This window comes from Ranitomeya imitator, chromosome 2 (assembly GCF_032444005.1).
Source record: "Ranitomeya imitator isolate aRanImi1 chromosome 2, aRanImi1.pri, whole genome shotgun sequence".
NCBI lineage: Eukaryota > Metazoa > Chordata > Amphibia > Anura > Dendrobatidae > Ranitomeya > Ranitomeya imitator.
Genome location: NC_091283.1, coordinates 333,220,861 through 333,243,654, shown reverse-complemented (window position 1 = coordinate 333,243,654; position 22,794 = coordinate 333,220,861). Strand labels below are relative to the sequence as shown.

Genomic DNA, 22,794 nt, shown 5'->3' with positions numbered 1-22,794 from the left:
TTCATCTGAATCCTGACCGTTCCCACTTAAATTCATTAATAAATGTGTCATTTCTACGTCCCTCGGATCCATGGTAGAATAAGCCATGAAACCTAGGGAACTAATCTCTGCAGGACTATCTGTGGCAACCGACATAGAATCTCTCTCGAAGCTGTTTTTGCAAAAGTATTTATATAAATGTAACTTTCTTATGCTTTTAAATAAGTCCACTTTGAAGTCGCATAAGTCGAAGGATTCTGGAAGGCAGAAGTTCAAGCCTCTTGACAGTACTTTCTCCTGATGTATCGTCAGTGATTTTTTTGTTAGATTTATAATTTGTAGGGCTTCTTCGTTGTCCTTTGTGGCGCTTTGTTCATTCATCGTCTCCATGAAACTTGTTTGCGTTTTTTTACCGCGCTTTTTTCTCCCTCCCCGTCTGATTTTTTTCTTTCTAAAGGGATGATAGGATTCAGGGTGGGCTTTGAGGTAGATGGTAACTCTTCATTAAAGTCCTCAGCTGTACTGGAATCAGAGTCAGTGATCCAGCCATCTTTCACTATTTTCGATTTTTTTGTGGTGAATTTTCTGGAGCGATTTTTATTGAACAGTTTTTTAGTACCATTTCTATTCCATGAGAAAATCTGCCCCATTTCGAAGTCCCTCTTATCCCGGAGGAATTTTTCTTTTTTCTTTTCTTTGGTTTCCATTTGAATCACAGTTAGCTTTTTTTCCAATTTTTTTTCAAAGTTTTTAAAATTTTCCTTACTAATACGGGAGGATAATTCCTGTTTCGATTTTTTCAATTGTTCGCATATCAAATCATAGTCCTTTTCATTTTGTTTCACCACCAGCAACAGTAATTTTTGTGAGCACTCTAGATGAATTTCTTCCCAAGCTTTTAAGAATGTGGGGTCATCTTTGAATTGTGAGATGTCTTTATAGACTCTGAGTCCTCGTGGGACTCGATTACATTCAGTATATGATTTTAAAGATTTTATTGTCCAATATAAACGAATTTCTCTTTCTGCCAAAGAGTATATCTTGGATTCCAGCGTTTTTGTGCTGATTAATTCTAGTTCATCCTTGTAGTTACACTCTGTAAAAAACTCGACCGCTCCCTCTCTGCCTGCTAATAATGCACTTGGAGCCTCTCGATCCTCAGTTAGATCTGTAGCACTCTCCATGTTTATTTCCATATTGGAACGATGATGCTTGCTGCGAAACTCGTGCTCTGATCTTTAGAATACAGTGAATGAACAACTTCGTTATACCAAGAAACAGAAAGATGATCGGCACAGAGCTTCACTATAGCGCAATTGGAGATTCGCTTAAACGATCTGTTTCAGAAGGACAGATGAGGTCTCCCTTGCTGTGAGCTGCGGGTGGTGCTATGCAATCGTCAGAGTTTTGTACAAGACCATATAATGAGAAGAAAAATGATGCAGCACTCACCCTTGCGCTTCTTCCAAGTGTGCTCTTTATTCAGCAAAACATACTATGCATAGTATGAACCGGCATACACAGTGATCTGTGAGGGAGCGGGAGTGAGGAGAGACCGGACGACGGCCGTTTCGCGCTACGGCGCTTCTACGGGTCCATGCTAAAAACAGGTGATGTCATTTCCTTTTTAAAGGTTTTTTTTTTTTTTTTGACTCACCTGATTCTATTAATTGCAATTGTGCAAGTTAAAAACAATGAGATCTCTTATTACAGAATGAACATTTACAAGTATATTACAAAATGAACATTTACAAATGTATTATAAGAACACCGCCATGTCAAGTTTGTCGTTAAGACCCCCTGGGCCCTGTGCGTTTGTATGTAGGATCCATTTCGCTTCACGCTGCAGCAGTAGGCGGTCATTATTACCGCCGTTTTGTGAACATTTAACTATTTCCAAACCTGCAAACCGCAATTGATCTGGATCACTATTATGTGTCTCTGCCATATGTTCTACAAAACGCACACGTCCCTTTCCTGTCCGAATTGAGTTATAATGCTCTCGTATTCGGACTGTGAGAGGTCTAATAGTCTTACCTATATAAAACCGTTGACACGGACAGAAAATTACGTAAACCAGAAATTTACTCTTGCAGGTTATGAAGTCTTTCACAAAATGCTCAATTATATCTATTTGCAAGGGGTTCTCAATTTTATGCAGATGGCATATGCTACAATTGCCGCATCTGTGGTTACCTTGCGGTATGGTTTTTGCTAACCAATTATTTGTTGGTGGTCAGGTCAGATGGGCGTCTCCGGTCCGCTCCGGCGCCTCCTGACCTGACCAGCAGCGGAACCGCCCCTGGGTAAGTATAATCTAACGTCTTTTTCTCCTCTTTCAGGTAACATCGGGGGCTTATCTACAGCATTACAGAATGCTGTAGATAAGCCCCTGATGCCGGTGGGCTTACCTCACCCACGATTTTCAGGGTGACAGGTTCCCTTTAAAGGAGCAACACCAGCAGACGGGCTGAATACTTGTCAGCACAGCAGAGTCCTGCACACACTGAGGCTCCTGATCACGTGACCCCTGACTCCTCCCCTCCGGTGACCTCATCACAGGTCCTGTGCGCACAGAAAAGCCATAGATGTGGAGTGCAGCTCTGCGGGTGGAGGTAGGTGCTGGAGATTCCCCATTACTGGGTGCGGGGGACATTAACCCCTTCAGCACTGAGGCTCTTTTGGGGGTCTCTGTGTGGTGTGAACAGTGATGTAACACAGAGGTGTAGCTAGGGGTTTTGGTTCAGGGGGGCGAAGCTTCTGAGTGGGCCCCTAACCAGGTAACCTTGTTACAACTCGGTGACGCCCCCTAATAGTGGAGGAGAACCTCAGCAGATGACCGCGCTGTTACTGAAGATAATCTCTATATAACGACCAATATAGATATTACCGCCATATGGTCAGTGGTAAATACCAGCCCTACAGAACATATAAGAGATCACAGCACAGTTACAGATGGTGACTTACCGCTGACGTTCTTTCTGATGGAATCGTTCACTTTTCCCGTCTTTTCCATCTGGCCCAGACCGACATGACGACTTCTTCCAGCCCCATCACCATCTATTCCCAACCTGCACAACCTCCTCATCCTACTGATACCCCAATACTGAGCCGCTGCTGCCGTATATGTCCCTATTACTGCCCCTGACACCCCAATACTGAGCCGCTGCTGCCGTATGTGACCCTATTACTGCACCTGATTTCCCAATACTGAGCCGCTGCTGCCGTATATGTCCCTATTACTGCCTCTGATACCCCAATACTGAGCCGCTGCTGCCGTATGTGTCCCTATTACTGCCCCTGATTTCCCAATACTGAGCCGCTGCTGCCGTATGTGTCCCTATTACTGCCCCTGATACCCCAATACTGAGCCGCTGCTGCCGTATGTGTCCCTATTACTGCCCCTGATACCCCAATACTGAGCCGCTGCTGCCGTATGTGTCCCTATTACTACATCTGATATCCTAGTACTGAGCCGCTGCTGCCGTATGTGCCCCTATTACTGCCCCTGATACCCCAATAATGAGCCTCTGCTGCCGTATGTGTCCCTATTACTGCCCCTGATACCCCAATTCTGAGCCGCTGCTGCAGTATGTGTCCCTATTACTGCACCTGATACCCCAATACTGAGCCGCTGCTGCCGTATGTGTCCCTATTACTGCACCTGATACCCCAATACTGAGTCGCTGCTGCCGTATGTGTCCCTATTACTGCACCTGATGCCCCAATACTGAGCCGCTGCTGCCGTATATGTCCCTATTACTGCCCCTGACACCCCAATACTGAGCCGCTGCTGCCGTATGTGTCCCTATTACTGCACCTGATATCCCAATACTGAGCCGCTGCTGCCGTATGTGACCCTATTACTGCCTCTGATACCCCAATACTGAGCCGCTGCTGCCGTATGTGTCCCTACTACTGCCCCTGATACCCCAATACTGAGCCGCTGCTGCCGTATGTGCCCCTATTACTGCCCCTGATATCCCAATACTGAGCCGCTGCTGCCATATGTGTCCCTATTACTACACCTGATACCCCAATACTGAGCCGCTGCTGCCGTATGTGTCCCTGTTACTGCACCTGATACCCCAATACTGAGCTGCTGCCGTATGTGTCCCTATTACTGCACCTGATACCCCAATACTGAGCCTCTGCTGCCGTATGTGTCCCTATTACTGCCCCCGATACCCCAATACTGAGCCGCTGCTTCCGTATGTGTCCCTATTACTGCACCTGATACCCCAATACTGAGCCGCTGCTTCCGTATGTGTCCCTATTACTGCACCTGATACCCCAATGCTGAGCCGCTGCTGCCTTGTGTGTCACTGTTACTGCACCTGATACCCCAATACTGAGCTGCTGCCGTATGTGTCCCTATTACTGCCCCTGATACCCCAATACTGAGCCGCTGCTTCCGTATGTGTCCCTATTACTGCACCTGATACCCCAATACTGAGCCGCTGCTGCCGTATGTGTCCCTATTACTGCACCTGCTCTATGGTTCTCTGTGCCTTCTAAATTCTAAAGCACCCCTCTATAATAGGGTAATGCTGGGGGCAAGTGCCCTAGAAATCAGTGCCCACATTGTGCCCCCTAGAAAGTAATAATGCCCTGTGTGCCCCTTTGACAGTCACAGTATCTTGACTTCCCCTATAACAGTAAGTGCCCACTTTACATTTAATAATGTCCCTAGTCTCCCTCCTGTACAGCTCCTCTATACACAATATGATGCTCTTATACACAGTCTAATGCCCCCTCACTATATATATATATATATATATATATATATACTGAGCCCTTAGTATCCCCCAAACTGTTTGATAGCTCCAACACTTTTATCTCCACACTGTATGATGGCCTCCTTGTAGCCTCCATATAGTATAACGCACCAGACAGTTCTCAATATAGTCCCCAATATAGTATAATGCACTCCCCATAGACAGACTCTATAGTATAATGTACCCCCCATAGGCAGACTCTATAGTATAATGCACTCCTCATAGGCAGACCCTATATAGTATAATGCACTCCCCATAGGCAGCCTGTATAATATAATGCACTCCCCATAGGCCTCCATATAGTATAATGCACACCCCATAGGCAGCCTCTGTAGTATAATGCAGCCCCTCATAGGCAGACTCTATAGTATAATGCAGCCCCCCATAGGCAGCCTCTATAGCAGGGGTGGGGAACCTCCAGGCCGTAGTGGCTTTTCATGCGGCCCATGGGAAGGTCCCCAGAGTCTACCATGTCCGGGTGGCAGCCGCATCCTGCCAGCTGCCGGCCCTTTAACTCCAAGTGCACGGCAAGCAGCTTTCATCACAGAATCCTGCCTGTCCTGCACATGAATGATGTCATCAGGGTTGGCGGGGTTAGTGATGGGATGGTCAAGGTTAGCGCCGGGTGGTTGGGGTTAGCGCCAAATGCTCTCCCATCCTGTCCCGGAAGAGGAGCTGCTGCCAGAGAGTCCAGGGCAATCTCTGTGCTGACAGCTCTGTGCCCCCCTATGATCTCTATTCCCCGTGATCTCTCTGCCCCTCCAGCTATATGCCCCTGTGATCTCTCTGCCCCCCCAGCTATGTACCCCCTGTGATCTCTGTTCCCCCTGTGATTTCTCTTCCCTCCTGCTACATGCCCCCTGTGATCTCTGTGCCCCCAGCTATGTATCACCCTGTGATTTCTGTGCCCTCCAGCTATGAGCCCCCTGTGATCTGTGCCCCCCGCTATGTGCCCCAATATGATCTCTTTGCTCCCCCAACTATAAGCCTCCTGTGATCTCTGTGCCTCTCAGCTATGTGCCCCCTGTGATTTCTGTGATCCCTGTTCCCCCTGTGATCTCTATGCCCCTGCAGCTATATGCCGCCCTGTGATTTCTGTGCCCTCCAGCTATATGTCCCCTGTGATCTCTGTACCCCCAGCTATGTGCCCCCCTCTGATCTCTATTCCCCGTTATCTCTCTGCCCCTCCACCTATATGCCCCTGTGATATCTGTGCCCCCCAGCTATGTACCCCCTGTGATCTCTGTTCCACCTGTAATTTCTCTTCCCTCCTGCTATATGCCCCCTGTGATCTCTGTGCCCCTCAGCTATGTGCATCCCTGTGATCTGTTACCCCTGCTATGTACCCCCCTGCAATATTGGTGCTCCCATGTGATCTGTGCCCTCTGTGATCTCTGTCCCCTCCAGCTATGTGCCCCCCTCTGATCTCTATTCCCCGTGATCTCTCTGCCCCTCCACCTAATATAATGCACCCCCATAGGCAGCCTCTATAGCATAATGCAGCCCCTAATAAAATGCACCCCCTAGGCAGCCTCTATAGTATAATGCAGCCCTTAAAGGGAACCTGTCATCAGTTTTGTACTATATAAGTTACTGCCATCACCTTTCAGGGCTGATATACAGCATTCAATAATGAATGCCCCCAACCCGACCTGTAATGAGAAGAAAAAGAACTTTTATTATACTCACCTGGCACTCTGGTCCAAGGGGTGTCACAGGATTTGGTCTTGCACCTCCATCTTTTTGCAATGCCGCCCTCCCGCTTTCTTCGTGTGGCTGACGAGTCTCTGCGTCATCCACACAGACTCCTTGGCACTGCGAACAGGTGTCAGGAAAGGTCAAAGAGCCATGGCACCTGCGCACTGCAATACTTTGGTCTGCCCTCAACAGGGCAGAGAATACGCTTGCGCAGGAGGCTGTGTGGACAGCACAGTGACGCGTCATCCACACGAAGCAAAGGCATGTAGAAAAGCCGCGGAGACACCATCACGTGTTTCTCAAAGCAAGCATTAAATAGCCAGGTCTTTCACCGGGAAGGAACAACCACAGGAAGGGCAGCATCCAAAAAGGAAAACCACCTATGCCAAAACATGGTATCCATCCTATCCATCCACAGACAGCTGTTTCCGGGTATTTGTCCCTCATCAGTGTGGAGTAGGAAACTGGCTATTAGGAGCAGTGCCTAGTAAAAGGACTATAAACATAAGGATGAATGACTTCGGGGAGATCAAAACATCCAACACCGCGGAGACACCATCACGTGTTTCTCAACACAGTGATCCAGAACACTGCCCCCATCCCTTATGGGAAATGTGCAAATGCATGTAGAAAAGCCGCAGAGACACCATCACGTGTTTCTCAACGCAAGCAATAAATAGCCAGGTCTTTCAGCGGGAAGGAACAACCACGGGAAGGGCAGCATCCAAAAAGGAAAACCACCTATGCCAAAACATGGTATCCATCCCATCCACAGACAGCTGTTTCGGGGTATTTGCCCCTCATCAGTGTGGAGTAGGAAACTGGCTTTTAGGAGCAGTGCCTAGTAAAAGGACTATAAACATAATATAAATGCACCCCCATAGGCAGCCTCTATAGCATAATGCAGCCCCTAATATATAATGCACCCCATAGGAAGCCTCTATAGCATAATGTTAGTCGCCCGCCAGGGCTTGGGGTACTTGGTACAGGGTCTGGTCGCAATTAAAGGGGTGGTCACGGTGGCAGCGACCCGGTCTGTGGCCCTGGGCACTCAAGTAAATTGGGGAAAAGTCTTTATAGGTTTTAATACGGTTTGTGTTTGTGATACAACCTGTGGTATTCGGTCAGTGGGGACCGACGCTGCTTAAAGGTGTGTGCTGGGGTGATGTTAAGGAAGCTAAGATGGTATAACTTCCCACAGGTGAAGTAGGTGCCCAGGGCTCCAGATTTGTTTGGCAGGTATCATGCCGCTGCTGCCGCCTCCTCAGCCCTGTCATACTTACCTGTCTTCAGCGTCCCGGTGTGCCTTTCCTTCTGCAGCTTCTTTCCCTCTGCGCTCGCTTCCGGCCTCTGCTTCTCGTGCGCGCGCGCAGCTCTGAACCTGGTATGCACACGAGAAGCAGAGGCACTTCTAATCCTCTGTCGGCGCTCCTTTTCATCCTCTCTATGGTCCTGGAGGACTAGTACCCGGAAGTCGGCGCTCCTTATCATCCTCTCTATGGTTCTGGAAGACTGGTACCCGGAAGTGCAATATGAAACCAAAAAGAAAAAGGGTAGCATGCATATTAAAGGGATCACCACACAAATAGATCAAAGATTATATAAGTTTATTATACACACACTTAAGTACTGAACAAAAACATTTAAAAACATTTAAAATTGTAAAACACAACAAAAGTCATCAGAACTCAGACCTATAATGAGGTCATACCACAGTGTCACCCTATATATATGCAAATAAGACACATAATGTCAATGTTGTAAATCCACAAAATCCACAATTGACTCTACACACCAAAGTCATAATGCCACAGAGCTCAAAGTTAGGAACGCCAAATGTCAGGGATTTAAAGGTGGAATATAAACCTATAAGGGGGGGGGGGGAAGGGGAAAACTCCCCAAAGCTGAAATACCCACACTATAACATCCTATACAACCTGACGCTGTAGGCTAGGCTTCCAAAATAGAACCTCTGTGGGGCACATCCGTGCAATGAGCAGGTGGTAGCAAAAAGAAAGGGGGTTGACACTGGGCACAAATGCCCAACGCGTATCGCCAGTGATACTGGCTTCCTCAGGGGCAGTACATACAATGGCTGAAGTGTGTCCTTAAATACCTTAGTAATAATTAGCAGACCAGGTGCAGCTGGAGACCAGGGGTAACAGGGTAGAAATCCAAAGCGCCGATGAAGGCCGGAAGTGGCTATAGACGCCCGCAGCTGCGCAGTGAAAGGAGGAAGGTCGCAGCTACCGCCCGCAAGTGCCCGTCCAGGCACAGCGCGCATGCGCGAACGGCGCACGCGCAGTACGCCACAGACGGCCACAGCGCAAGCAGGAAGCGCCTGGCCCAGAACCCCAAGCGCCGGCGCCTGCGCTATATGAAAAGAGGTCAGGGCATACGTCCCAAAGATGTCCGCCTAAGACAAAGCGCGCATGCGCAAAACAGCGCACGCGCACTGAGTCGAGGACGGACATTGGGGGAATAAAAGATAGAGGTGAATGGTGGCTAGGGGAATATACGGCTGTACAGCTGAAGAGGAGAGGCAACAGCCCCGCGTACACGCGCCCATCCAGGCACAGCGTGAAAACGCACCGCACCAGAATGGACACAGTGAAAACAGGAGACACCCGGCCCGATTCAAAGGCCGGCACCTATGCTGTGTGATAAATGAAGTCACACTGCCCGTCCCAAGATGTCCGCCAGAGACCAAGCGCGCGCGCGCACCAGGCCATGGGCGGACACAAAGGGACCAGGAAATGATAACAAGAGATAGTAATAGTAGCATCAACGGCACCAATCAATGTCATAATATACACTGTGCATTATCATGAGAATAATAACATGCAAAAAAAAAAAAAAAGAGTAGTAAGTACAAAAAACAAGAATAAAAAGTGAAATACACACGAACACATCAAACCATAAATTCAACACCCCATAAATACCAACCAATGGCATTAATGTTGGAATATAGACAATATTTAAGAAAACCATGGTTTTCAGCGGATAGAAACTAGTTCATCCGTGCATGAAAGTATTCCTATTGAATATTAGTAGCCATTAGTAGCCATAAACTCACAAAAGTTGGTAAGAAAAAAAAAAAAAAAAAGGGGGGGGGGGTTGGTTGCCTTTTTTGGTATAGTCTGAAATGGAGAGACAGTGAGCGATAAGCCATCCTGGGCCACCATATACTGGCACACATTACAAGTGCCACATGGAAAGGTGCCATAAGTCCTTACTCCCCTATTCAGCCTAGTAGTTGGACGTACAAAATGACTGTGGCAAAGCAGATCTTTCAGATTCTTGGCCCGTCGGGCTATTAATTTGGGGGTGGCCGAAATATATGGTGTTAATCTAGGTTCACTCAATAGGGTGCCCCAACTACGATCCAGAATTCTGTAGATGTCTTGCCACTGATTATTAAAAGTGGTCACAATGCCCAATGGTGTATCTAACTCACGTGCCTGTCTCTGGAGTAAATCCGAGCGCGAACTGGTCCAGGCCCTCTGGTAGGCGGAGGAAATTATTTTCTTTGGGTATCCTCGATGTTTAAAGCGATCTGTCAGTTTCTTCGCTTCATGTTTGAAGTCGGACACCAGACTGCAGTTCCTCTTCAATCGCAAAAATTGGCCTGTTGGAATGCCATTCTTGAGGTGCCTAGGGTGGAAGCTGGAATAGTGTAACAAACTATTTGTTGCCGTCGGTTTTCGATATAATGTAGTGACGACATACGAACCTTCCAAGCTTAGTTTAAGATCCAGAAATTCCGCTGAGGTTCGAGATATATGCGATGTGAGCTTGATATTAAAGGGATTGTTGTTTAAATCGACAATAAATTGGTTACAGTCCTCCTCGGTACCTGTCCAAAACATTACAATGTCGTCGATAAATCGAAGCCATTTTTGGCACCTATCCCTAAAAGCCACGTGTTTGTACACCACTAACTCCTCCCACCATCCTAAGAATAAATTCGCATATGAAGGTGCGCATCGAGCCCCCATGGCGGTACCCTTAACCTGTCTATAAAAATTCCTGTCAAAAACAAAATAGTTTTTGTCGAGGACAAAAAACAAAAGATCCAGTAAAAACTGGTCATGCTCTCTGTCCCCTGTGGTATCCAAGTCAAGGAAAAAGGAAACCGCTCTTAGTCCTACATCATGGTTGATGTTGGTGTAAAGGGACTCGACATCTAATGTAATTAAGATCGTATCCGCTGGTAAGCGGAGATCTTGAAGAAGTTGAATCAAATGTGTCGAGTCCCTAAGGTAGGATTTAAGTGTCATAGCCAAAGGTTGCAAAAAGAAATCCACGTACGTACACGGTTTCTCAAACAGGCCATTTATGCCAGATACTATTGGCCTACCTGGGGGATTGACCAAAGATTTGTGCACCTTTGGAAGGAGGTAGAAGGTAGGCACTACCGGAGAGTCCGTTGTAAGAAAGTCCACTTCCTTTTTGCTTAAGATGCCACGGCATGCTGCTTGTCCAATAAGCTGATCCAACTTTCTTTTAAAGATTTCCGTCGGGTCCGCCGGAAGGCGCACATAGCACGAAGAATCTCCAAGTTGACGTTCAACCTCCTGCAAGTAAAGGGAATTAGGCCACAAGACAATATTGCCCCCCTTATCCGCTTCACGAACAAGGAAGTCTCTATTGCTCTGTAAACCCCTGAGTGCCCTACGTTCAGATGGATTCAGATTATTATTTTTATTACCATCAGTACAGAGAGCCTGAATCTCTCTACATGTTTGGTAGAAGAAAATCTGGACCGCTGGGAAGAGGGAGAAAGAGGGGGTGCCTTGCGAAGGTAATCTTCCACCAAAACGTTTCCTGGTGGGTGCTGTTTCATTTTCATGTAGAAGGTCCATAAGATCTCTAAGGACTTGTCTCTCATCATTCGGGAGCAGATCCACTGAAGAGGGATGATGATATAAAAGTTTAAAAGTTAGTTGGCGACAAAATAGATAAACGTCCTTCACCAGGGTAAACTTATCTAGAGTATTCATTGGGGCAAATGAAAGTCCCTTCTCCAGAACTAATTTTTCTACTGGAGACAACTCATACGTAGTCAGGTTGATGATCTGTAAATTACCTGTATCGCTTGAAACCTGTTGCTCCAGAGGAGGTTGGGAGACCACATCTATCGTTTCCTGTAGTTGTACCTCGTCTCCCGTTTGTATGAAGGGGACGAGTTCTTGTACCCCCTTGTGCGTTTTTTTATCCCTCCTAACCTTACGTCTGCCCCGCCTGCAGCCCCTTCTAGATCGCTTGGATCTGATGATAAAAAATCGCTGGAGGATATTTCGAGTCTGGTGTTAGTGCCAGTATTAGTTCTTGCCTCAACAGAGACCGCTCTCCTATTGCCACGATGGCCCCATTTATAAGCCCGTCCACCAGTAAAATCCACCTTGTCTCTATGAAATTTGCGTCGTTTACCCTCGGTAATTTCTTTTTCATATTTATCAATAATACTTTTAAGTTGCTGTTTAAAAGTAACCACCGACGGTCCCTCAAAGGTGGCAAGCTGAGTTTCCCTGTTCTTAATGTCTTCCTTCAATTTAATCAGAAGGGCCTGGTCATGGGCTATTAACATATCCATTAAGATGGATGAACATTTCATTAAACCAGCTTCCCAGGTGTTCTGGAATACCGCATCAACTTCCCATGCGGGAAAGATCTGTACCCTAAGGCCACGAGGGACAAGGCCTGTAACCTTATACTCCTCCAAGCTCCTAATATTCCACCACACCTTCGTAAGTGTTTTATGTAAATTAATCAATTCATTAGTAACTTTAGAAAAACCACCATCGTCACCAACCAATTCATTTGTACAGCTGCCACCACTATCAAAAATCCCCTGAGCCCTCTGGCTCCAAGCTGTTTCTCTAGTCTGCAGGTCCATATTTATTAAGGGCCAAGATATATAATGAAGGGGTAAAAAATACCCTAAATCAACCGCAGTGTGCCACACGCCAAGAAGAGAGGAGACCACACGGCCTTCTAAAAAGGCACTACAAAACAACAATGTTTAGGCGGGCACCACCGCCAGGGATCACCTATAGCATGCTACAAACAAGCACAATATGAAACCAAAAAGAAAAAGGGTAGCATGCATATTAAAGGGATCACCACACAAATAGATCAAAGATTATATAAGTTTATTATACACACACACTGGTACCCGGAAGTGCTGCGCTGCCTTAAAGTATTTAAACTGCTTTCTGTCCCTGTGTCACTGCATTACCTTTGCCAGTCCCTGTGTCACCGCAATACCTCCGTCAGTCCTCATACCGCTGCAATATCTCCGTCAGTCCCTGTGCCACTGCAATACCTCCGTCAGTCCCCGTACTGCTGCTGTACCTCTGTTAATCCCTGTGCCCCCGCAGTGCTTCGGCAGTGTCTGTGTTGCTGCAGTGTTCCCGCTATCCTCTTGTCCCTGTCATACCCGCCAGTTCTGTGTCCCTGCAGTACTCTCCTATCCTGTGGTCCTACCGTCTCCGCCTCTTCTTGATCTTCTCCCGTCTCGGTCCTCCAGCTTCCGTGGCGATAGTCCCTCACGGGCCTGCCCCTAACTCTCCCTGTATAGGGAGCGGTCTATTTGGTCAGCTTGTCCGTTGGGGGTTCGTCGTCGTGGTCTAGAGGGTCCACTTTCCGTTTTACCTCTTAGTACCGTCACAGCAGGTGACCGCTCACCTGACCGCGACGTCATTGAAGGTCCTTCACTCACCGCATTCTTAGGAACGGAGGGAGACGCTAGCAGCGCTGTGAGCCAAGGTCTGTCCGAGGGTGAGTATATCCATGTTTTTTATTTTTATTCTTTATTTTTTACATGAATATGGATCCCAGGGCCTGAAGGAGAGTCTCCTCTCCTCCAGACCCTGGGAACCACACGCCGACATGCAGGATCGCTCCCTGCACACGCCGTACCCGGCGTATAAGACGACCCCCGACTTTTGGGACAATATTTAGGGGTCAGAAAGTCATCTTATATGCCGGAAAATATGGTAACGTGCGGGGCTTGTGTATAGGATACTATCTATTGTAAAAAGTAGAGAGAAAAAATTTAGAATAAGCACTTAGAAGAAAAATTTGAAAAGAAAAAATAGATGTAAAAAAAAAAAAAAGTGTGTATAAAAAAAATTAGAGATGTTCACTACACTAATGTCCCCCCTGTCAGCAATGCAACGTATGCTCCCCTAATGCACTACCTAAAAATTTACCCGATTCAAATAATTTTTTTTATAAAAGAAAAGATGTCACCAACAATGCAATGCATGCTCCCCTAATGCACTCGCTAAAAATTTACTTAACTCAAATAATTATTTGTTTGCAAAAGAAAACAGAACATCACCAACAATGTGACGTACGCTCCCCTAATGCACTAGAAATTACCCGACGATGACCTTTTTTGTGCAAAAGAAAGACAGTACCTCCCTATCTGTTCAGGTACTCGTCACCAAATACTGTGACGTCCGATACACTAACACGCTACCTCGCTACGTATGAAACTATTCTGTGCAATTTTTTTTTCTCTAAAACTACTGTATTTTTTGGACTATAAGACGCACCCCAAATTTTTGGGTGGAAAATAGCAGAAAAAAAAGATTTTTATACGATGGGGTTCGGTCTAAGGGTATGTGCACATGTTGTGGATTTGCCTGTGGAATTTTCTGCTCAGATTCTTCCTCTCTTGGCAGAAAACGCAGGTAAAAATTTGATGCGTTTTTCATGCGTTTTTGTAAGCTAAATAAAGATCTATTATTTAGCAAAAAAAAAAGAATTATGTCATTTCTTGTCCAACCTCTTCATTTACATACTCCATTGAAAAATAATGTTTACACACAGATGGATAGATCGATAGATAATAGATAGATAGATAGATAGATAGATAGATAGATAGATAGATAGATAGATAGATAGATAGATAGATCTACAGGATGGGCCACTGAGATGGATACACCTAAATAAAATGGGAATGGTTGGTGATATCAACTTCCTGTTTGTGGCCCATTAGTATATGGGAGGGGGGGGAAACGTTTCAAGATGGGTGGTGACCATGGCGGCCATTTTGAAGTCGGTTATTTTGGATCCAACTTTTTTTTTCCAATGGGAAGAGGGTCATGTGACACATCAAACTTATTGAGAATTTCACTTGCTTTGAACATAACTTTATTCTTTCATGAGTTATTTACACCATTCACACCATTGTTTTTCTTGTGAAATTCTCAATAAGTTTGATGTGTCACATGACCGTCTCATGGCACAGGGCCTGTCTCATGGTACAGGGCCCCCACACAGTATAATGTTCTTACAGTACCGCCAACCTTCAAACACATTATGATAATATGAGATGCCCCACACAATATTCTACCACCCAAACCACTAGATAATAAATCCTCACTTATCCCCATTCTTGATACCATATAGCCACTTTCTGTTTTTCATGTAATATATGGAAGCCTACAAGAAAATGCTAAAAAAAAATCACAACATAATATAAAGAGAAAATAAAACACTGTACATGGAGACATTGGCATCAAATATCTCCTGTCTTGGTTGTTACAAAAAATCTTTTATGAAAGCCTCAAACTTCTGTGTGTGAATCAGACCGGAGATATAACGTGATAGAAGATTCCAGTGCGGGGAAGACGGGAAACCTTCATATAGACGGCCGGTGGTGATGGGGTCAGTGACGGACTCTGGCCAAATATGTTTCTAGAGCCATAGTAGAAGATGAAGATGTTGTCCTCATCATGAAGTAGTTATTTGTCCTGTCACGTGTAATGAATATCTCCTGCAGTATTGCTAATGCCGATTCCAGTGTCGGTAAATGAGACGAGAATTAGCGTTATGGAAGATGAGTCTATGAGAAACGTATTCAGCTGCCGACTCTGAGGAAGAATCTGCTTGTTGTCTGTGGCCTAAATATATAGGTTTTATTAGTAGACGTAAAGAAGAAAACTAAATACTGTAAAATAATAAATCTCCTCATATGTTTCCCTTATTATCTCTAGTAATTGTATTATTACACAGGATTTTTATGATGTTACATCGGCTCATCTTCTTCTCATTCAGGTGTCTACAATATCGGATTCTCTCAGTGAAGATCTTCTGTATAAGAGAATTTTCCTGATTTACCCATCAAGGATGAATATGGACAGAGACAAGATGGTGGAGAGGATATTACACCTCACCCTAGAGATCCTCTTCCGGCTTACTGGAGAGGTGAGAGATTCTGATGACGTCACATTACATCATTCTTATCTATGGGAATAACAGATGGACAGAACTGGAGAGGTGAGGAATCTGGAAATGTCTGTAGTGAGATTTGTCAATTTATCTCTCCATAACCAGGATTACACAGTAGTGAAGAAGACCTCTAGTGAGTTCTGTCAGGACCCTGTGTCTGAGGGATGGGTAAGACCCTTGAGCCCAATCACGGGGCCTCCACCTCACCCCCTGATACATGAGGACATCAATGACCAGAAGATCCTAGAACTCACCTACAAGATGATTGAGCTGCTGACTGGAGAGGTGACACTGCTGGGGATGCTGGGACATTATACAGTAATGCTATGAAGGGACCAGGGGGATGATGATATCATTGTATGTGTCAGGTTTCTATAAGGTGTCAGGATGTCGCTGTCTATTTCTCCATGGAGGAGTGGGAGTATTTAGAAGAACACAAAGATCTGTACAAGGAAGTCACGATGGAGGTTCCCCAGCCCCTCACGTCACCAGGTAATAGACAGGACTAAATACACACAACATCTAATTATCTTTATGCAAAGAATAAATTCAGTCCCTGTATGTGTTTCCTCCAGATCTATCCAGTAAGAGGACAACACCAGAGAGATGTCCCCGTCCTCTTCTTCCACAGGAGTGTAAACAAGAAGATCCCAATGTTCCTCAGGATCATCAGGTAGCTGGAGAGAAGGTGTCATGAGATCTCCCCTATGATGTGTACACAGCTGTGAAGGTCTTATGCTCAGTCTTGTTTTATCCACCAGTATTATATGTTTTATACTTGTGTGATGAGAACGGTGGAGATGGCAGGATTAGAGCTGATCATAGATGTGACTTCTCCGTCTGTCTGTGACTTTTACAATATTTGTTTCAGGGAGAATATTTGACCCATATTAATACTGCAGGGACATATGTGAGGGGTGATGAGTGGTGTAAAGAGGAGATTCCTACATATGACTACCCAGGTGAGTAGTAACCACTAAATGTAGAGAAGTCACAGATTCTTCTCAGTCACCGGCTGTGGCTGCTTTATCAGTGTTGTAGTCCGGCCGTATCCCAATCGTGTGATCATCATTTTGCCTCTAAACCACAACATTCTGCTCCATTTGGAAATGTTGAAATTACTTTGTGCAATTGTGAAATCCTTTTAAATAGAATTTACAACCTGGGGGATGCACCTACCTCCTGGGATTAGAAGACGCTGACACTTACCTGCCCAGATCTGTAATCCACAAAGCCAAATGACAGCAAACGTAGAATGTGCTGACAAGTTAGAAAATCACTTGAAGAAAAATATTATGATGGGCCTGTAAGAGAAAGCGGAGGGTAATGATGCTGTTGGTTTCCTAGAACCCTGATATCTTATTGGATGAATCTACCTTCTCTCCCTTCTGTGCTGCTGAATGTGATCATATGGTCCCTACAAGACCAGGTCCAGTCTTTCTGGCCAAGCTTCACTTTTATGACCGACAACATTAAATGTGCAGTGAGGGCCAAGTGTGAATTTCGGTACAATAACAACAGAGTTTTTCTTTATCCTGACTTCTCACTTTCTTTTAAAACCAACTAACTTCAAACAGGATTGTGATAAACTACATAAAAACCATTACACCTGTGCCATGATATATCTCTGAGCTGTGCGTGGCTGATGGCTGTAATATACATTTATTCACACCTGCAGGAGATGTGTTGGCTCGAGCCCTGGTTTCATGGGTTTACTCCACATCATAAATTCCATTCTGATTTCAATCCTAAGGAATTATGATTACTGCACAATCTCTCCTGAAATGGGGGCACTAATACTTTCTCTATTCTTATCTTTGACTATCTAATATTTCTTATTGAAGCTTGTCTGACAGAAAATATTGGCCCTTACGTTAGTTTAGATTGCCAAGAGCCACCAAGCCCCATACTCTAATTACCCCAGAGAGGTTTCACCTCTAGTTACTCATTTATTTCTGATGAGGACTGTTGAATTTGATTCAGTAGATGTGTTATTGTCTATAGTAACAGTTTTTAACTACAATAGTTAGTTACCAAAATACTCTAATAACCAGTTCCTGTCGCCAGTTTTGTGTTCATAATCAGGGCCCATTTTTCAAATCTGACGTGTGTCACTTTCTGTGGTGAGAATTTTAGAATTCTTTACAAAATATAAACCCCATTTTTTTCACTTTCACAAATGGGAATAGCAAACACATGGACCTCACAAATTATTTTCTAACGTCTCTTGAATCTTAAAATACTATATACACGGTTGTACATTACTGTCTGGGCACACGGCAGGGTTAAGAAGGGAAGGAGTGCCATTTAAAAATTTGAATCAAGATCTTACTGGAATAGTTCGCAGACACAACATAATGGCAGCTCAAAAGATGGCCACCAAGGCTTGGTGCTATCTACTCCGTTTTCCTGATCCCAGCCTTTAGAAGGGAACCTGTCAGTAGAATTGTGCACAGTAACCTACAGACACTGTCAGGTCGGCGCCGTTATACTGATTACAATGACACCTTGGTTAATGAAATCCGTCTTGTGATTGTTTAATCCTTATTTTGAGTTTTCGGTTAATGATATTCCCGTGCTCTGGGGCGGCCTGTGGGGGGTCTTCATGTGGTGCTCTGATTAGGTATTCATCTGTATGGCTTCTGACAGGTCACTGATCACTCACTGACCTGCCCCCTAGTTCACATAATGAATATTATATATATTCTTTGAGAAAAAAAATCCATTTGAAAATAGCGCCGGTCGTGCCTGCACCGACAGATCGATGATCTGATAGCTGCTATTGTGCAGGCACCAGCGGCAGCATCTTGGTAGCAAAAAAAAAAAAAAAAATCTTCCAAGATGGGGCTGCCTGCATAGTAGCAGCTATCAGCAATCGCCAATAGCTGCTATTGCGCAGGTGCAGGCAGCGTTATCTTGCAGGAGGAATTTTTTCTGTCTAGCAAGATGACACGCATATGCAATAGCAGCTATCGGATCATTGACAGCTGCTACTGCGCAAGCGCTACCAACTCGATTTCCAAACAGTTTTTTTATTAGGAATTTCAGGAAAACAGCAAAGAAATGTGTATATATAATTAATTACATATGTGATTATGGTGCTGTGCAGGTGCTGCCTCTGGCCCCTGCCTGGAGATGTTTTTTTTTTTTTTTTGCTAAATGTGGTTTGTGCACACTGCAAGGCTCAGAAGCAAGGGGGAGATTTGACTTTGGGAGAACGGATATTGCTGGATAGGTTTATGGAAGCCATGTTGCTTTTGAAGAGCCTTTGAGCCACCAATTGATTCAATTGAATCAATTAGTAACATTCATTTAAATACATGTAACATTAATACAAGAGACATGTTCAGCAGAGAGATCAGGTAGATATCAGTGTGTAGACCAAATAGTACCTCATCATTAGTTTAATAAAGTACTTAGTGCCGTTCCATCAGAACAGGGAAAAAAACCATGGAAGTAAGATGGTAAGTAGCAACCATAATAATGAGTGCCTAGCGCCAAAGTGCCCAATATATATCAGACCATCTCCTATCCTATGGTTCCTTACCCATCATGTGGTATATAGGGACCCACGCCATGCAGCCCCAATGCGCGTTTCGTGTTGGCTTCATCAGGGGGCAATGCTGATACCTTTTAGTATTTGGACTTCAGCTCCATATTTTTTCCTCTTGTTTTCAACATATTTAGATTTGGAGTGTCCTTTTGTTAATGCTTGGTGCACTATTTCCCCACATGGGGTGGAACGTGCATGACAGATTTGCACTAATGGTTCTTTTTATGGTCTGTATTTATCTTATGAGGTTTTCTATTAGGCCGGGGTCACACTTAACGTATGAAAAATCAGTCCAAGTCTTCCTGCTGAGAGTCGCACAAATATTCTCCGTATGGTCATTCATGTGTAATGCGTTTGCAATGTGATGATGTGATTTTCTTGCATCCATGTAATCGTATGGCATCCGTATAACATGCATATGGCTTTACATTTCTCACTGCTTTTCCCCATTAAATTTAATGGCTCAATGGGCTGAAATGAGGAAAATGTGTGTGTGTATTTCTCACAAGTCACACTGATGGTCTGTGTGATGTTCGATTTTTTTTTTTTTTTCTCGCACCCGTTGGCTTGCATTTGCGAGACTCGGGCGATATACACGTACAATCGCAGCATGCTACGATTTTACATGCATGCAGAATACGCCAAGAAAAAAAACGGTGATGTGAGCTGCCCCATAGATTAACAGTGGTCCGAGTGCAATGCGAGGTTTTCTCGCATAGCACTCGTCTGTATTCAACGCTAGTGTGATCCCGGCCTTAGACTGTGAACTGTCATTGTCTTGGTGGATAATTCAATATTTTTACATAACTTGCCATTTTTACAGACAGTTTAAGTAGAAATGTTAAATGACATTCAAAGATATTTTATTCAAAAATAATTTGTTTTATTCCTAGCAGATGACTGTACCAGGAGGTCAGAGGCACAGCTAACATTGTCTATTTTTAAATCCGATGATCTTGGGACCCCACAGGATATAATTGAATTGAATGCCAATACTCCAGATATACCATCATCCCTTCACAGCAAAGATCTTTCATCTGATCCTTTGAAACAGATCCTGTCTTCCGATTCATTACCGACTGCTAAGGAAAATCAAAGTCACAAAATAAGCATTAAAAACAGAAATATTCCTAAATCAAAGAAGCCATTTTCATGTTCAGAATTTAGAAATTGGTTTCCCATTGAAAACATTGAAAAGTCTTTTCTTAAACATCCAAAAATTCACACAGTGGAGAAAAGATTTTCCTGTGCCATGTGTGGGAAATGTTTTAATCTCAAATCAAATCTTGTTAGACACCAAAGAAGTCACACAGGGGAAAAACCTTTTTCATGTTCAGAATGTGGGAAATCTTTTAGCCATAAAACAAGTTTGGTTCAGCACCATAGAACCCACACAGGGGAGAAGCCTTTTTCATGTTCAGAATGTGGAAAATGTTTTAACCGAAAAACGTATCTTAATAGCCACCAGAGAACCCACACAGGGGAGAAGCCTTTTTCCTGTTCAGTCTGTGGGAAATGTTTTAACCACAAATCACATCTTGTTATACACGAGAGAATTCACACAGGGGAGAAGCCTTTTTCCTGTCCAGAATGTGGGAAATGTTTTAAACAGAAACTAGATATGGATAGGCACCAGAGAATTCACTCAGGGGAGAAGCCTTTTTCCTGTCCAGAATGTGGGAAATGTTTTAAACAGAAGCCAGATATGGTTAGGCACCAGAGAATCCACTCAGGGGAGAAGCCTTTTTCCTGTTCAGAATGTTGGAAATGTTTTAATCAGAAATCAATTTTGGTTAGGCACCAGAGAACCCACACAGGGAAGAATCTTTTTTCATGTTCATAATGTTGGAAATGTTTTAACCAAAAATTGTATTTCTTAAAGGGGTTGTCCATTACTTTTTCTTTATTTTACTTTTGGTATGCTTCAATAGTCTCCATGCCAAACCACTGGTGACTTGCGATCACATGACGGAGCTCAACCGTGGGCAGATTTCTGGCGCCATTGCCGGAAGAACAAGTTAAATGCTGCTGTCAAATACCGTTGTCAAACTTTAGCGGGTTAATAGCCGCGGGTGGATTGCGATTCCAGCCTCAGCTATTCCGGGCACTTCTCAGCTGTTTAAAACCGCTGACATGTTCCGTGAAAGATGTGGGTTCACCGCCGGAGCCCACATCAAAGGGAGGGTGTCCGACATCAGCGTAAATGTACGCCCGATGTCGGAAAGGGATTAAATACATTTTTCCTACATGTTTCTACCAAGAAAGAAAAAAGACCTTTTGATATGGGTATATTTTAACTTTGAAAAATAAATAATTCATAATTTTAAACATGTCTTGGAATTGTGGAGTAGAAGCTGGATAAATCTTCTCCTTTCTAGTGAGATGGTGTTGTCGAAGAAGTAGACATCACCTTTAAACATCAAAAATGCCACACAGAGAGAAACCATTATCATACCTAGAGTGTAAAAAATGAATTAATGGAAAATCGTATTTAAGTCTGAAAAAAGTGGCACAAGGTGTCAAACCTCTTTCCTGCAGCGAATAAAACAACCACCACAGAGATTGTCACAGGGGAATAGTAAAAAAGAAAAAACTATATTTACGCTGGAAAAAGAAAAATAGAATGGGAAGCTGAAATAAATGCTCAAGCTCATACAAGATGGCCACAGTAGGCAATGAACTGAGTTAAGTTGATAGACTCCGCGTCATGCAGGTCCTTCAGACCAGCCGCACATACCGTTCTCCTACCACATGGCGTCTGGATACCAGGACCCGGAATCCCGCTGTTTACTGGAGATATTTAACGGAGTAGCTGCCACCGGCCAGGGCAGCTCTCCGATATCACTCTCCAATATCGCTCCACAGAACTTTTTGCCTACTTCACCTCGCCATCCTTAAAGGACACCCTGGATATTCCACTGCCAGGACTATGTACCTTCCTAAACAGTAAGAGACCAGTATGCCCTATTCTATTTAAGATCTCAAAACCCATGGCTCTACGTTTACTGTATATTTATCAAACTAGATCATTTGCAGACACCACCTGCAGGACATCTACTTTATTTACTAGGCACGGACATTGGAGTTTATCAACTTAGTTCATTGCCTATGGTGGTCATATAGTATGAGCTTGAAAATCGAATTTTGTTGACCATCAAAAATAACTCAGAAGGGGAGATACTACATATGCTATTGACAAATTGTACAAAAACATAAGTCATATAATTAAATGAGAAGGGTAATTACTAGGAATGAGCGATCGTGCTCAGTGATAATCTGATATCACTTGAATATCTGGGTGCTTGGAAATATTCGGTGAGCATTAGCCGTTGCTCGGATTTGAAGTTCGAATCCCCACTCCACATGTTTGGTGTCTGTTGCACAGCCAATAAACATGCAGGGGATTCCCTGCCAGTCACTATAATGCCATAGCCATCTCGGTAGTGGCATTAATGTGATTGGCTGGCTGTATTATATATTCAGGGGTTATAAAAGAACAGGTGCCGCCACGCTCGGCATAATGACACCATTGCACAGCTC

At 44.4% G+C, this 22,794-nt stretch overlaps 1 protein-coding gene across 2 annotated transcripts; it reads left to right on the top strand.

Annotated features, from left to right (window-relative positions):
* The first annotated feature begins 2,537 nt into the window (after positions 1 to 2,537).
* On the top strand, positions 2,538 to 21,700 carry LOC138663602 (zinc finger protein 773-like). Of its 2 annotated transcripts, none has more exons than XM_069749866.1 (7): positions 2,538 to 2,594; positions 15,528 to 15,677; positions 15,807 to 15,986; positions 16,070 to 16,193; positions 16,277 to 16,374; positions 16,573 to 16,663; positions 20,151 to 21,700. In XM_069749866.1, the coding sequence occupies exons 1-7, from the start codon at positions 2,568 to 2,570 to the stop codon at positions 21,095 to 21,097; spliced, it is 1,617 nt and encodes a 538-aa protein (XP_069605967.1). In that variant the 5' UTR covers positions 2,538 to 2,567; the 3' UTR covers positions 21,098 to 21,700. The 2 variants fall into 2 exon arrangements, with proteins under 2 accessions (XP_069605967.1, XP_069605966.1); XM_069749865.1 differs by having other exon boundaries at positions 2,544 to 2,594; positions 20,148 to 21,246.
* The last annotated feature ends 1,094 nt before the right edge of the window (positions 21,701 to 22,794 follow it).

Bases quoted from the DNA above. Each gene is read 5' to 3' on its own strand.
- LOC138663602 (XM_069749865.1), top strand. From the start codon at position 2,568: ATGTGGAGTGCAGCTCTGCGGGTGGAG. The intron at 2,595-15,527 runs GTAGGTGCTGGA...CTTCTCATTCAG, and splicing joins GTGCAGCTCTGCGGGTGGAG to GTGTCTACAATATCGGATTC. The intron at 15,987-16,069 runs GTGACACTGCTG...TGTATGTGTCAG, and splicing joins TTGAGCTGCTGACTGGAGAG to GTTTCTATAAGGTGTCAGGA.